At 35.2% G+C, this 17,078-nt stretch overlaps 1 protein-coding gene and 1 long non-coding RNA gene across 3 annotated transcripts in view; one reads left to right on the top strand and one right to left on the bottom strand.

The window, feature by feature from the left end:
* SOX6 (SRY-box transcription factor 6) overlaps nt 1–17,078 on the top strand; it is a 359,140-nt gene that overhangs the window by 182,867 nt on the left and 159,195 nt on the right. For both annotated transcript variants that reach the window (XM_066551989.1, XM_066551990.1), the window contains one exon: nt 11,247–11,336. In XM_066551989.1, coding sequence (XP_066408086.1) covers nt 11,247–11,336 — 90 coding nt within the window. The remainder of the gene's footprint in view (nt 1–11,246; nt 11,337–17,078) is intronic.
* The window catches only part of LOC136557823 (uncharacterized), a 68,405-nt gene continuing 58,849 nt past the window's right edge, over nt 7,523–17,078 (bottom strand). The window contains exon 3 of the long non-coding RNA XR_010783797.1: nt 7,523–7,869. This is a non-coding gene — a long non-coding RNA (uncharacterized lncRNA). The remainder of the gene's footprint in view (nt 7,870–17,078) is intronic.

Genomic DNA, 17,078 nt, shown 5'->3' with positions numbered 1-17,078 from the left:
TCAGGATGCCAACTTCACAGGTGTGAGACCAAGAATACAACTTTAAAATGTCATTGATTTCTTGGTTGTTCAGCTTGAGGTGCTTAGGCCCTGATTCTTTTCCAGGGGACCTAACTTTGTGCAGCAGTTTATATATAGTTATATATATTATAGCCTCAGTCTTTACATTTACTTTACATTGACACAGCTGCAGCTGTGAATGTTCAGCAGTTCCTCAAATAAAGCCCCAAGTTTTTTTAAATTGAGCTCCCAGAAAATGCAACTGCGACCCATCATTTCTCCTTTTGCAGTTCTCTCCCTCATTCATTTAGTTTCTTTGAACTTTTGCAATGACACATAGCCAATGACTGCATGGGCAGCAGCCTCATTTGCTCTGCAGTTCCACTTTCTGCTTTCATCTAGGATTATCCCATATGCTGAATATAGCAAGAATAGCATACAAAAATTGTGTACATTTAAAAAAGTATTTAAAGAATACATCATAATGTACACGGGCGCTGAATTAGGATTTCCTGGGGAACGTTAATTCTAAGATTTCCATATCTTTCCATTACTTGACTTAAAAAAATTAATAATGTTCTTTTATAGGAATAAAAAAGGATGGTTAATTTTCTCCTCTGTGTATTTAGGGAAATGAAAATGCGAGAATATTATTCTTGAAGATATTAGTGCCTTCTTTTCTAAAATCTTTTCACAGCTATTATTCTAGAAATATATATCCATGGCAGTACTAGGTTAATGCTTGAACTCCATGATCTTCGAGATCTTTTCCAGCCTAAATGGTTCTTAAATCTATGGCAGGAACTGGTGCTTTTGAGATCTGTAAACCTTTTAAAGCTCTGTTTGTTGGCATTAGCTCAGGAAATTCTTGCTTGATCTGTATTTATACTTATATAGAATATGATAATTTGTTTAAGTCAAAATTTTAGTAGTAAAAAAGGGGCTACAGAACTGATTTTGTCAGTATATTTTAGTGTCCTGGAAAAGCTTGCATCATGTGCCATAGAGACCTTCAGAAATGGCAAATAGAGAGGAGATTCTAGCTATTGTTTTCATTCCTCTGCATCCCTTTTTGAAGTAATTTCAAATCAAGAGCATATTATTTTGCTTGCTTTGTATTATACTTTTGCATACAAAAACGCTTAAGGATTTCTCATGAAAAATTCTTTTTGTTATACAATTGTTTTAATTTCAGAATATTTTATGTACGAGCTGAGTTAAGATTTTTATGCACAATATTAAGAAGCCTTCGAATAATTAAACAGATGTTTATTACTGCATTATTAGGGTAATGAGTAGAACATGATTTGGGGGAACAAAATAGAGGTCTTTTGAATCATTCAGGTTTTGTTCATAAGTCATCTGGTGTCACAAATTTTGCAAGGAACATTAATCAGTTTAATAGAAACTGATTTTCCTTGCTTTTCAGGAAGTCCCCTCACTCCCATTCCCTCAATACTCTGAAACCAACCTGGTGTGAAGGAGCCTCCACACTTTTGCTTTTTTTGTACTACCTTTTGTTTAAGATGTTTTTAGTCCTCAAAACTTTGCCTAGTATTTTCATATTAATTTTATAGAACTTCTACCCTGTTAAAAGATACCATGCTTAGTTGGTGTTGCACCTGGCAGGAGAAAGCACAAATAGACATTTGTCTTATTGCTCTACCAGAGAATTTCTTGAGTTGAGATGGGACCGCCTGCTTGCTTCAGCTTGGTGCAGGAAGAGTTGTGCAATGTTAAGAAAAAAGAAAATCTGCCCCTCTGTCCTTAGTAGAGTGTCTGAGTTTAGTACAAAGCTGGACACAGGCTGGCATTCTATCTGCATCTTCTTGAGCTGCTAGGGAAATTAATTTTTAAAAGAGAGATGCCTCATGTCCAGAAAGCATATGGTACATGATTTTTTCCAGAGCAGTTTAACAAAGAAACATTTGGATATTGAACTCTTAATATTTATTTGAGTAATAAGGAGAAGAATGTCACATCAATTCAGAAGTGTTTGAGAAGAGTGGATGCCAAGGATAAAAGTGAATTGTTTAGGGTTATAAAAAGGATGTAACAAGGTACAGAGGTATGAGATTATGAGAAAGAATAATTAGGCTAAATATTGGGAGAAATTTCAATTCCATTGAAGACTAGGCTGTGATGGAGCTATGCTAGTGAGTTCTAGCTAAGGTATTGGCTCAGTGTGTTCTTTTCCACTGGGGTGGGGGGGGAAGAGAGAAAATCTAGAGCTGTTCAAAAAGAAAGATGTGAGGATGTGGAGGCAAAGAAAATAATGAAAATTGAGATCTGCTTCCATTAGCATGACTTTGTCCTTTCACAAAATAACAAATATTGCAAATCCTATCAATTTCACTAATTTGCTAGGATGCACGTAGCAAGAGACAGGAAAATAAGTGTATCATTCTCCTTTTTCATATCAGTTTATACAGTCTTTTTACTAGGGATTGCAAGCACAGGGTGCTCCCCTGTTCCTGTCTATCCCTGATTGCTGTTGTTTAAAGTTTAAAGTGAATTTCTCTTGCCCATATTACATGTTCACTTGGAAAGTAAATAGAGGTGAAGATACTTAGAGACTAGGTGAATACATGTAGTATACTGTATACTATCATTGTAATGCAAATAAGGGAATAACTTCAGTGAATACAGCCAATCTAACAGTAAAATATAGCTTATCATGGACTGGAGATTTTAAGTGGAGGAATGAAATGTACATGTAATTTTAATAGACTTAAAAGATATTTCTCTTGTACTAATATGCCAAAACATTGCATCCAAGCAATTACACTGACACTTGAGAAAGCTTCTTTTGACATACAGAGTGTATTGTCTAGTGCAGTGTTCATGAAATTAACATTTTCCTGAAGTAATCATATACAATTAAGTGACCAAATAGTTCTGAGGCAATATAACTGTATTCCACAGGAACTAAATATATTTCTTCACACTGATCCTGCATGTTTTAGTTGAGCAGTCATTAGCATGTTTATAATGGTTCTAATTTAGCACAACATTTTCTGAATTTCATCCTTGAGTCATTTACAAATTGTTCATATTGAGTAAACAAAGGAAACAGATTGCATTTTATACTTAGTAATTTATCTGAAAGAAGAGGGGAGGGTTAATTGTCTGAAAGTTTTGCTCTGTTTGGGGAAGTGATTCTAGTCTTGCCTTGCTTGGCACACAATGCCTTTTTCCCTCTGTTCTAGGGGGAAAAGAAATAAAAAAAAAAAGAATGGAGGAGGGAGTAAAATGAAAAATTAGGAGCAGGACAAGATTTGCCACTCCCAAAGGGGGAGTGTGGAGCAGAACTGGAGCTGGCACGAGATTATCTAAAACAGTTGGTGCATTCCTTAATGATCAAGTGCTTGAGAAGTCCAGCTCTCTCTCACAGAGCATCTGTGTTGATGTTTATATCAGTGCCCTGCTGTATGGGAAAAGCATGCTTTCTCTTGTTGCTTTTCTAAAAATAGTATGGCATATAGCATTGTATGAGTTATTTTAAGAGAACAAAAACATTTACAAGGTTAAAGGTCCTGCTTTTTAATAAATAAATAAAAATAAAAGGTCAGGACTGTATCTCGGGCTGTTCTTTCCGTGAAATTCAAACTTCTTTTTTATCTGGAGTTTTGCACTGAGCAGAATTCTTTGCACTAGAGAATTCCTGATGAAACAAACCATTTTAGGCAGTATTGGGAGAATTTCAGACTCTACAGTTTTTCCCACTAGCTGCATCATAAAAAGCAGGTCTGGAAATCACCCCCAGCTAAATTCCAGTGTTTCTGTTTAGAATGTCTGTTGTTTCATGCAAGATCTAGACCATTCAAGTAGTGCAAATGAATTCAGAGGAAAACCAGAACATTTTAATGCCTAATTATTTTTAGTGATCTTGGAGAGTTTTAATTAAAAGTTAAGAGACCTCTCCAAGCTCTTACAGTTCTAATTTTATCATATTGTGGAAATCTTGTCACTATGAAAAAATGTGCAGCAATTGGCAGATCTGCCTGGTTCCCTGTCCTAAACAAAATGATGTGTTTGGTAGGCAGATCTCAGTTGCATTTCCATCATTGCTCTTGCAAGAAAACATCCACTGTGAGCTGACTGCCTTTTGCATATAATTGTATTTAGGGAGTTTTCTTTGCCTTATTTTGTTTTTGTTTGGTTGAGTTTTGTTTGGTTTGGGTTTTTTTTTTCTTTTTTTTTCTCCCTTTTTTAAAATTTTTTTAAACTTCCTATAGGGAAGAGTCAATATGAGAGGAAGGAGTGAATGACTGGCCAGGATTATTTGTTTCCTTAACATCCCAAGCAAGATATAGAATTTAGGAAAGATTTTATTTTATTTGTAGTTTGCAATTAAAAAAAGCAAAAGGAATTAGCATATTTTCCTGTTCTAATGTAATGTTGCTCATTTTTGTGATGTGATTGTATTTTTTGCTTTTCAAGAACTTGAATTTGGAGAGCTTATTAAATTGAGAAATTCTTGAGAAGTTGGCCAAAGAGATCACTTTGCTGGCTAACAATGTCTCAAAATGCCTTATATTTTAATTTTCTGTTGGACCATGGCAATTAATTATGGTACAAGCATGGCACAGAAATTGAGAGGGATGAGATGAGATTCCCCTGACCTGCTGCTCCACTGACAGCAAGATTGAAGCCAAACTGCTTTTGAGCAAGAGGTAGTGGCAGTATATTGCAAATATGGATATTAAGCCTTCAGGCTGATTTTTGATTAGGTTTGTATTGTTGCTGTGTCCTTTTCTTTTATTTAAAGTTTATTGAGATAGAAAAGGATAATTTGTGTTTGAAAGAAGAAAAAAAGGAACTATGGCAACAAAAAAAAAATCTATTTTAGTAATGTTACACGAATGTTACATCTTTGGATTAAAACAGAATACATATACCATCCAGCAGTTAAGTTTTAATAGTCATGGTTAAACTACATTTTATTTTTCAAGTAGTGAATGAAAACATGAAGTCTTTAATTTAATTTTGAATTGTTAGAAGATTATAAAATTATGTTCTTTCAAAGTGAATTAAATTAACCTTTTGCTTTTCTCTTTGATATGAAATGTTAGAGTTTGCATATAATATTAAAATACATACCATGAAGCATGAAAATTAGGAAATATTTTTATGATTTCATTCTCTACTAGGTGGTTCTTTACCTCAAGGAAGTCTGATTGGCAGTGAAGTCACAAAAGACACATAAGCAAGCTGTTGCCATGTACTCAGAGAGGGATCTGTTAACTAAAGATCCCAACACACAGGTATTTTAAAGCTCATCACAGATTTTTAAAAAACATACTCAATTTTCTGAATATTTCACCGTTTTAATGCCTGGATCTAATAATAGCAACAAAGGACCTGCTGTTTTGTAATTGTAAGTAACAAAGATTGACTAGAGTAAATCTAAATTCTGCTTGACTATTATTCAGAAACATTTCATTTAGGTTTTTCAACTTAGAAGAGGATTTAATATTCTGTGAAGAATATTGAAACAAATCTTCCTCTTTTAGATCTGTGATGTATTTTGTTATTATATGTCCTTAGTTTCACCCACTTGAAAAAAACACATTTCCACTTGAAGCAAGGGCTGAGATGTGCAAAGGTGCAAGAAGAAGCAGGCCAAAAATAGTAGTTACTGTAATGTTAATTTGCAGCTTAGTTGGTTTTTGGTGAAAAAGCAGGTTTTCTGTAGAAGGAATCAAGTGCAATAGGCCTAGTAAGCACACAAATGTCTGTCACAAGGAGTTCATAATCTTATTTAACATTCTTTCAAAGAAAAAAACCCACACAATACTTATTCTCAAACAAATATTTCATAGATGCTGACAGGCTAATTCCACTTGTGCTGTTTTTCTTATACAGACTTGAATGAGGCATGTGAACTCATTTGACAAAGGCTGGTCCAAAGGACACCTTTTCTCCCTTGGAGCTGAAGGCAAATAAAATGTAATGAAAGTAGCTTGGGGAATATATCAATAGACAAATTGATATTTAGTCCCAAACTCTGCTCAAATGTAATATTATTATGTTTAACAATATCTACTAAATTTTAATAGGGTATAATATATACTTAGTCCTGAAATAGAGACGAAGTTGCCTTTAGTTCTGTAGTATCATTCTTCTAAAATGCAGAAAATAACTTTATCCTCCTCCTCCTACTGTGGATCTGATCATGATTTAGGGCAATTTCTCTTGCAGCATGCCTGATTTCTCTGCTAAATCCTCTGCCTTGTCTTTCCCAGTGCCTCTTTCCTTGAGATGTAACAATTCAGATGCACGTAGAAATATGTCACCTATACCTCTATACCTTTGATTGAATTTTATTTCCGTATTGTTTATGAACTTGCTGTGCATTTGCAATCATTATTAATAAATCAATGTGCTTTTGTCTTCTGTCACAAAGTAATGTGTGGATTCAAAAAGAATTGTATGCAAAGCAAGTCATGTTTTAGAACTCATATCATTAATAATTATCTGTTTGCAGTATTGTTACAACATGTTTTGAGGGAAGCTTATTATAAAAGAAATAACAAGGCACTGAACAGTAGAAAGAATAAGACAGTTCAGTTGATCACTGGTATAGGTGTTATAAATATGCCAGTCTGTACTATAGTGTTTTATTAAGTCTCAAAAAGTCAAAGCTGATTTGAAATAATAATGTCTGACAGTCAGTGCTTTGAAGTTTTGCTGCTGCACTCTCACATTTAGGTTTTCTTTTATGTATGACTTTACCATAAAAAAACAAAAACTCACACATGGCATGAACGTCCTTTTTTTTTTTTTTTTTTTTTTTAATCTGTATTTCAAAGAAAGTAATAGGAGGCTACTTTAGTGAATTAAGAGAGGGGAAAAAAAGGAACAAGACCCCAAAATCGATGAGGATAGGTACAGGCCACTGCCAGGTCATACAGTATTCATGTAAGCTGTGGCTGGGGTGAGGAACTTGTTGAAGAATGTAAAAGTGAAATTAGAAGGGAAAAAACCCCAGAACTGAAAAAAGGGGAGAATAAGGATGAGACAAGAGGCAAAAGCTAGCCCTGATTCAAACAAGATGACTTTCATTCAGTCAGAAGAACTTGAGAGCTTGGCTGTGATAGCTAACACGCTGGCTCTTCATCACCGGCCGTGCAACAAAGAGCTGGATTCCATCCATTCCATGACTGATTGATTACCCAACGGACAAATGTTAATTCTTTTCATCGATGCTTTGTCATTGTGAAGAGATCCTTTTCATCTAACACCTAGGGTTTTTTTCCCCTCAGCTTTTTTTTCCCCCCCCCCCGATTATATATATCTTTTAACATCCTCTTCTCATTCACCTTTGCAAAACTGTCATGTCTAACAAGATTCTCACAGTACTTTAAACTCCTTTAGTTTACAACTAAAATTGCTAACTAAGTATGTAACAAACCGTGATATTAAATAATACTCAAAGATTTAATTCAGTCATCATAATTATACTTAACCCGTTTGCTGTCCTTGAAGGAAATTTTTTCCTAGTTCATAAGGGAAGAATATAAAGGAAGAGGAGCTGTGTGTTTTTTAATAGAATCAATTGCTCCAGTGCAACTTCACGAGTTTGATCTTACATGTGCCAGTAGAAAATATGCTACTGTGCAGCATAAGCCTGACTGTGGTTTATAAAGTCAGTGAGAAGAGCTAAAAATGTATAAATGCTAATTTCTTTCATTGCTTCTTTTATAATTGTCTTCAGCAAGAATACCCCTGAATTTTGAACATGTCGGGATGCACAAGGCTTTGGAATGGTGCTGAAGCAGTGCAGGGAGAGTGATGCAGTGCAGATGTGAATTCAGGCTCCTTCCTTCACTGCTCAGTGCTGGATTCCAAGTCGATGTTTTGTTTCTATAATGAATCAAATCAGAAAATGAATCAATATGGATGAAGACATTTTACTGATGTCAGAAGATATCTCTGTAGATTTTATATGTCTGTAAAAATTACTTTTCAGTACAGAAAGGAGAAAAATCCCTTTCTGATTCGCAAACCTTTTCAAAATGTGTGTTTGTGAACACGGAACACAGAACTTGAAGGGAGTCACGCCTTTCAAGTATAAGCCTTTGCATTCAGTTCTGGGTCTAATGTGGAGAACCTCCAGAGGGCTTTAACCACATATCATTATTTTAAAATTGAAAAATTATGCAGAACAAATATGTTAATTGAAAATTTACAGGATTTTCACAGCGCTACTTTTACAATAGTGTAAAAAATTTTATTAAAAGGCTCATTGTGTAATCATTTTTGTAATCCTCTCAATAGCAAAATACAGTAGCTATAAATTATGTGGTCAGATCCAGGACACAGAATTTGAATGAGATAGGGGTGTTAAAAGAACTCTTTCTTAAGGAATTTTAGTCATTTGTAGAGAAAAATTCTAACTAGCAATATGATTATATCAAAAAGGCACACAAATAGAACTGTTTTCCAATCTAGCTCTTTCCTAGTCTGCCTTTAGAAATACATTTTTTGTCCTTACATAATATAAGAACACTACAGATAAGCATGGGTGTTCTTAGGAACAGTGAGAGAAAAAATAAAACAAGGGCTTTGGAGGAAAGTGTTTTATAAATTTCAGTAATATGCTAGTTATTTCTTTTTTTTTCCTTTTTTATTGAATTTTTTTTTCTTTGTGTGAATTAAGGAAAACATCTTAGTTAAAAGCAGTAGAATATGTAACTTAAAGCAAACATAAAAATAAAATTCTAAAGCTTTTTTTTCCAGGGATGAGGGGTCTGAAATTTTGGCAGGGGAGAAACACAGAAACCTCTTTTTAACTAATCATGATATCACAAAAAAGGACAAATTATAATGTTCTATTGATAATTGATGGTTATTTCTTGATTCTCCTATTATCAGGCCAGAACTCATAAAAGTAATAAGTGCCTGTTATTGTTAAAAGTAAATTGTTATTATATAACTAGTATTTTAACACTGCCTATTGCAACTTACAGCTCCTTAATTTTGTCTCTTTCATAGAAAGATATAATTAGTAAATAAATTAGCTTTTCTGCTGAAATATTACTTCAAAAATATTTATGAGCTGTGTTGTCTTTCCATGGAGGCTTGCATGGTGAAAATGTGTTGCAATTAAAACCTGATCTTTGATCTCTTGGTAGTTACAGTTTGGTTTGCTTTCAATTGGTTTTTGTTTTGTTTGGGGTTTTTGTTTGTTTGTTTATGTCAAATGAGTTATACTAATGAATTTTTAGGCTGAAATGACTTGTACCCTAACATATGATTGGCCATATGACTATTTCCTTCCTTAGACTTCTCCCTAAGTCTTTAACTCCTCCTTTTGTGACCTCTTTGAATGTCTCTCCTCCCTCTGAGTATTTTTGGAATCGTCTGAAGAGGAACAAACTGTTACCCGTTGCAATGATATGATCTGTGTTGCCATTCTTAAATCTGGGCAATTTGCTTTTGCTTTCACACGTGTGAGTGCTTCTGCTGGGACTACTGAAATGAGAATTTCAGCTGTCATTTGACCTTAATTGGTCAGTAATTTAGTGGAAGACTGAATTGTGCTTTCTCATACAACCCACTGTTAATTCGTGACTGGAGTAGGACCGGTACAAAAATAATTAAAATTTGGAATATTATTAGCTACTTAGAAAGCATTGTGCAAATTGGTCTTCTCAAACAAGTGGGCCCTTTCTATGAGAGTTTCTAGGAAGAGAAGATGTGTGTCTGTTTCCCAAGGAGCACTGTGCTCCGCACTGCCCAGGGTGATGCGTGGTGTTACAAGGAAGGCCCTTTGCTACACTTGGTTTTTGGAAGAGAATTACAAGTAAGTTTTGATATGTTGCAAACTGGCCCTAAGGGTTTTCAAGGAGTTTAGCACAGACATTGTTGGTCAGTCTGCCTACAGGTGAAAGCATGCACACAAAGTTTAATAGAGATTTTATTATTACTAACTGGGAAGGAAAAAATAAGTGTTGAGTTAAATAAGTGTTGAGTTGTTTGTGACATTTTCTTGATAATTGTTTAGAAATCTGAATTGTGTTTCTTAAAAATCATAAAAACCCACATCACATCAACAGAATCATATAATGGCCTGGGTTGGAAGGGACCTTAAAGATAACTTTATTCCAGCCCCCTGCCATGGGCAGGGATGCCTTCCTCTATCCCAGGCTGCTCAGAGCCCATCCAACCTGGCCTTGGACACTGCCAGGGATGGGGCATGCACAGCTTCTCTGGGCAACCTGTGCCAGTGCCTCACCACCCTCACAGTAAACAATTTTCTCCTAATATCTACTTTAAACCTACTCTCAGTCTGAAGCCATTCCCCCTTGAGCTGTCACTACATTCTCTTGTAAATAGTCCATTTTTCCTGTAGGCTCCCTCCAGGAGAATTTGCAGTCTTGTAGGCTCCCTTCATGAGAATTTCTGTCTTAAAAATCACCTTTTCTAGGTATCTGCAAGGTTATCTATAATTTAGACATCAGAGCCAATTAGTTTAATTTAGGGACTGAAAAAATCCTTTAGAATTTATTGGAGTCTGTTATGTTCAATATAAAATTTTGTAGTGGGATTAGGGTCTGATCATATGGAGCTTACTAGGGCCAGTCTTTTACTTTCTCCAAAGTGTAATGACTTCAGTGACAGTTTTGCCTCCAGAAGGCCTCCCAGGCTGGGGCAAAGCCTTGAAATGCATTCTGAAGTTGATATGATGAAATCCTATCTTCTAATCATTGCATGTTGTTTATAGCCTACTGAGAAAATTTCTGATACTGTGAACATCGAATATGTAGAGTGCTTTCATGAATTCCATGGAGACATTATATGAATAACTTTTGCATTGACATGGGTATAAAAATGGGTTTCAGATGTCACTGTGTGCCAAATTTCCAAAAAAAGCTACTAAATCTTCATGTATAATTTCGAGTGTACAATCATTCTCAAATGAAAAAGACAGAATTCGTATATACGTTGGCAATCTATGCATGTAAATTGGCAGTTAGCATGCATAAATCCTCAACGAAGTTTTTCTTTCAATTAGACCCTTGTTAAATCCATAGTAACTCCATTAACCCCAGGGGAATTACTTTGGATTTAAAAGGCAGTTAAATAAGAACTCAGTGTGGCTGCAAGTTCTTTTCCTTTCTAAGCTATGGTTCGACTGGTACTGGGAGAACAGTCTTAAAATAAAGGTGGCACTTGTTTTCCTGTAAGAATGTGTTTCATAATTCTATTATTTTTTTTCTTTTTTTTTTTTTTAATAGATTCATCCTGTATGGAAAAGCTACTTTCTAAAGACTGGAAGGAGAAGATGGAAAAATTAAACACAAGTGATCTCCTTGGAGAAATTAAAGGTATCTCACTAGATCAAATTTTAAATGTTTGCATATATTTTAAGAAAGGGATTGAGGATTTTTTGAAATTTCAGAAAAAATAATAGAAACAGCTGTCATGACTAGAGGGTGCCATTCTTTCCAGGCAACTCACCCTGGTTTTTAATGTTTATCTTAGAAATGACTGATGAGTGTGCAAAAAAATGGAGTATGTCACAATCAGTTATAGGCACTATCAGGGATGTTATCACAAAACACCAGGTTAGTTACATTAGTTCACTGACATCAGCCATATATCTCTGAGGAGAGGAAGAAATGTAGAGTTACCAGTACTTGGTACTGCTTCTTCCCAGTTGCACAAACTGTTTGTAGAAATAGCCTTCAGATTGTAAAGGGTGGTAATTGTGCCATTGCTATTCTAAATCTTTGATTAAAAAAAAAAGGGTTTCTATTAATCCCCTTATGCAGAAAAAGAGCAAGTCTGGATACAATTTGGGACTTACTGAAATCAGTGCAAAATTTATTGTATATGTGGGCAGTAATTTCCAGTATTCTCATTACTTCTTGAGCCAGCATCCTAGGAAAAGTGAAATTCTCTTGGCAATTAAGTAATAGGTAGAAAACTTGAAGTGTTTTTCTCCACCCATCAATTCTTCCATGCATTTTCCTAGTGAGCAGAAATTCAGTGTTATTGATTAAGCAACAAATTTAACATGTGCTTTTTTTTGTGCTGTGAGTTGAGAAGGGGTCATAAGGCATGTTTGTGGAGTACACAAAATACCTAAGATTTATTTCTCTTCCTTTGTATAATTTTGTTAAACTGCAACTACAAAGGTGTGGAAACAAAGAGTCATGTTCATCATATTAATAACTCTTTTCTTTAAAATTCTTTAATGTAAATATGTATATATATATTCTATTTGATGAAAATTGATGCTTAGGGATTTAAATTTCCACTGGGGAAATTCAGGATAGCTCAATTTTTTTTTTTTTATTATACAAGAAGATGAAAGATTGGCTCTTTTTAATAAGTAAGTTATAATTGGTTCCATCAGGACCAAAAATCTGTTGGATTCTCCTGATTTTTCTGGTAGAGTTATGACAATACATATATGTTAGGCAGGTAAGAAATCCCATAGTAATATCAGTGACAGAAACATAGCATACAATTTTGCAGGAACGTGCTAAAATTGACTGCAATAAAATCCCCAAAAAATTATGTCTTGAAATCACAATCTATTTAAAGCCATATTGTCTGTTAATAGTGTGGAAAACATTGAATGCTAGTTGAATTATTATTGTCTATTAATTGCAAAATATAGCTGCTTAGTCCTTAAATAGAAACTACTTGAATGCTATTAGCGAATCAAATTTAAAAGAGGTGGCATCTCTAACAATGCAGAATAATGTTCTTTATTCTTTTATATGGCACAAAATGCTTTCTAATGACATCTCATTTATTGAAAAAGAAAGGTTTGTTTTTCTGGATTTATGTTGTTCCTCCTATTTTCTTAGCATATATGTTCTCTGCAGAGTGGGTGGGTAGAGTTCTTGCCTCTCATCCTTTTCTCATCTCCCTACAAAGCACTCTCACTCAGATTTGGAAGAATTCCCAACTACCTTTTCCAGGGCAATAGCCTATTAGGTGTGTAAAAAAGATCATCTGATTAGGCTCAGAAGATTTATGTGTTGCCAGTCCCTCGGTTAGTCTCCACAGCCCATTTCCTGAGTAACCTGTCCTTAAGCTGTCATCATATCTGCAATATTCATCCATGCTGCTTGTTGGCTTCCAGCAAGATGCAAAGCTGAATCTTCGCTACTGCAGCTGCATTTAATTTTTTAAAAATAGAACCAACATGGAAGACAAAAAATGGTTGCTGTTATGTTGTGGTTTACACTTCAAACCTCTTGACAAAGGCATTAATATTGTTTTATAGAAGAAGAAAACTAGGTGCAGGGTTACATAGCTGGAGTAGGAACAGGTCTGAAGTTGGAATCCTTTCCTTTGGGCTCCCAAACCCATGACCTAACCACTGTCTGCAGGCTGGTTACCTCTGAGCCAATAAAACCACTCTTAACCCTAGAGTCTGCTGTTAACTCCTATTAGCATTTGTGTACCTTAAATCAGCCCAAAAAGGAAAAAAAAAAATTAAAATATCCACTAACAAATAACAGTCTAGCACGTGGCATCTTGAAAATCTGATTACATGAAGGAAACAAAGCGAAGTAGGGAAGCATACTTTAAAATAAATCCTTTCATTGTTCAAGGTGGTAGAATCTACAGTCATGAAGTTCGTTTTCATGGTGATGATTGAATTCCCAGCAAGGTAACTGACAGGACATTCTGGGATCTGAAAAAACTGCATTTGAAAATTTATTGTCTTTGGGAGGTCAAATATATTTTTCCTCAATTTCTGTTAGATTCTAAATAATTTTATTGAATTGAACTTGTGCAGAATTTCTGCTCATATTACTGAGAGTCTGACTTAGAGACATGAAGTGATGCAGTAAAAATAAATAAATGAGTTCATTAAAGAAAAAAAAAAAAAGTTGAGCATAAGAAAGGAAGGTGTGGTCCTGTGAGGAACTGCTCTTTGCACTGACTGTTACTGGGAGTTGTTTATTTTAGAGAGAAGGCGTTGTTCTCACTAAGGATAACCTGAGCACATATTCTTCCTCTGTGTCTGCACAACCACAGCCCTCCCCCTTCAGTGAAAGACTAGCATCTTGGTTGTGGGAAGGCAGTTCACTAAGAATCAGTGCCAGAAAAAAGGATGAAAGCAGGAAAAAAAATGTACCACTGACACAAACTGTTTCTATTCATGTTTGGGAAGCACACAGACAAGAAGAAAAGATAATTGGCTGAGAGAAACAAATAAAAACGGTATTTTCTTGCTTTACCTTCTATATTTAGAACACAATAGTGTTAATCAAGATATAATTATAAACTATATCTATTAATTCAGACAATAGAGGCCAATACAAAAGTAACAAACAGTGAATAATTCTTTTTTCTTGGTGTGGGATTGTTCCTGTTCACAATTACTCTTGCATAGTGTGCCTCACTTATAAAATTGCTTTTTCTGAGTTTCTTTATTAGGATTTCAGTTATTGATAATGGTCCAGATTCTTCTTTGAATTCCAGCCAAACAAGCCATCGACTTCAGGGAGGTTGCATGAAACTGAGGAGAATCTGGCAGAATGCTTTCTAGCCAAATTCCAGTGGTTAAATAAGTCTGCTTGTTCATTTGATATGTTTATAAATGAAACACATAGGTCAAGTTTTCAAAGGTCTCTGAAGCAGTTGACCTGAGTTAAATGCCTTGCTCACCTGGAAAAAAAACCCCAGAGCTGTCTGTGCAAATCATTTGATTGTATGCTATTTGCCAGTGAGGGCATGCAAATAGATTTATTTAAGGTATACAAGCAATTTGTTAGGCTTACATCTGGCTTTTGCAGTATTTGGTTTCTTTCATATAAAAATTAGGATCAGGAAATACTTTTCATTCTAATTGTTGTTATTACATATTTGAATAAACAGAGTGAGGCAGGGCTCTTTTCTTTATTTCCAGATATTTGGGTGCATAGAGCTCTGTCCTCACCCTCCCTCACTGCATGTATTTCTGTTGCTTGGTTATCTAGGTTTTCTTCAGCAGCCACAGCTAGGCAGAGTAGCATCATTTATCACTATACAGAGTCTGTTTTAAGTTTTCTGTTTCTGTTCCAAATATAAATCTCTGGAATAGCACGGTCTTGCATGCATCAGGCAGTTGTCCTACTGAAATAGCCCTCAATGGTCTTTCTCAGCATGCTGAGGCTTTGAAGATCAAATAAGAAAGGTCAGTCTTTAAGTAACTTAAGCAATGATGTTATTGTGGAAGGGTCAGAATTGGCCCAGCAGCCTCGGAGGAGAGTGACTCCTGGGTCAGCAGCTCCTGTGCTGCAGGTTAGTCCTGTGCCTTCCATTGGTGCTGTTTACAACTGGAGCTCTCTATATTTATAGGCATTGTGACTTGAATGTCACATGCTGTCTTTGTACAGTAGGCTCTATTTTGGGGAGGTGAGTGATTGATGTCCATGGCTTTATCCAACACAGAAGGCTGTTTCTATTATGCTTCCCATGCTTATCCCATCTCCTTTTATATTTTCTGCTTTACTAATAAGAGTCTAAACCCCCTGTTCTGTTTGACATGTGAACGTTTAATGGCCTTAAAATATTTGGGTAGGTGGGAGGCAGAATTCCTGCTTCCTTGGGAAAGTTGAATTTAGTTTAATGAAGCTACTTCACCCACTTGATAGTCCTCTTGTAAGATATCCGCAAACAATTTTGGAAAGGATGTTTGTCCCTGGTATGGGAACAGGAGAGACATGAGGAGGTGTTTTCTAGGAGCATTTTTTGTGTGTATTAATGAGGAAGAGGACTGTAAAGCACAACTGTTTGAATCTAGCAATTTAACACTCTCCATTTCTGGAATAGTCTTGGAAAGAGTTGTGCATGAATGAATCCTTGAGAAAGTTGTGGTTTTTACAGTGAATTAATTTTTTAAAAAACATGCATGATTTACAAAACATTTTAAAATGTTATTTTTGCTTCTATTCTAAAAAAATTGTCTTCACAGATAAGCTTTCAGGTGTTTCTTGCTGCGCTATATCAAATGTGAAGTCCATTTTGAGGAAAATAAATCTTTTTTCCTTTAGCCCTGATCAACACTGTAGTCTGAATTTGTAGCAATTATTTTTCAGTATAATTGCTAAAAATTCTTTGTCGTGAAGTCTAAGGGTATGTAACAGTCTGCCTCATAAATATGTATAAATAAATATATATAAGCCTTATATCATAGAGGCACTCAGAGGTTTTTAATTATGTCACTTTGTATGGCTATAGACATTTCAAAGCTCTCCTTTGTGCTCTCTGTTATAAACATATTTTATTTCTTTTGAAGTCTGTGTGATATACATACTAGCAATTAAAAACCCAGCTCAGGCTTTGAGACACAAGGTCTTCTTAATTAAAACTCAAACAAAAGCTACAAGCAGAAGCCCCACTATATGATTAAGGTCTAAAGTGTTATGATACATTAGAATCATTGTTAACTGCTAGGATTTAAAAAATCAATACACAGGAAAAAGAATCAACTGGTTCCAATTAGCGAAACCAATGAAAACATTCAACAAAACAGCACAGCCCAGAACCCCAACACCCAAATCCTCAAGAAATTGGTCCTGATTAGGAATATACCACAGGCTATAAAGGTTTCTCATAATGAATTTATTGCCATGATCCAATGAAGTTCTATGTTCAGCTTTGTGTGGCAGCTCTCCAGATCAGAGCAGTGCTTTTGTTTTGCCATTACTCCAGCGACCAGCACTTTGTGTAGCATGGTACAAGGGCTGTGCTTCCAGGTCTAACCTGACCTTCTAAATGAAGACATTTGAATGCCTGAATATTTCATAAACACTTTCAACAGTTAATGTTTGCGCACCCTTTAGTCAAATTTGCTCGAAGAAGGTAATGAATTCCAAAAAGAAAAATATTTTGTTAAAATTACCAAGCCCCATCGTATCTGTTTGTTATGGTCAAGATACCAGCACAATTAAACTAATCACCAGTGTGAAATGCATTCAACTACATTTTCTTACATCTTCTTTACTTATTTTTTAATATTAAATAGATTTCTTCAGATTATGGATTTAAGCAGACGTTCCCCCAGTTGTACAGACAGAGGATAGTTCTGTGGAAGAGATTGGACTGCTCACTGCACA

This window comes from Molothrus aeneus, chromosome 6 (genome assembly GCF_037042795.1).
Source record: "Molothrus aeneus isolate 106 chromosome 6, BPBGC_Maene_1.0, whole genome shotgun sequence".
Classification (NCBI taxonomy): domain Eukaryota; kingdom Metazoa; phylum Chordata; class Aves; order Passeriformes; family Icteridae; genus Molothrus; species Molothrus aeneus.
Note: the sequence above shows the minus strand (reverse complement) of the source record. Positions and strands in the feature narration are given on the sequence as shown.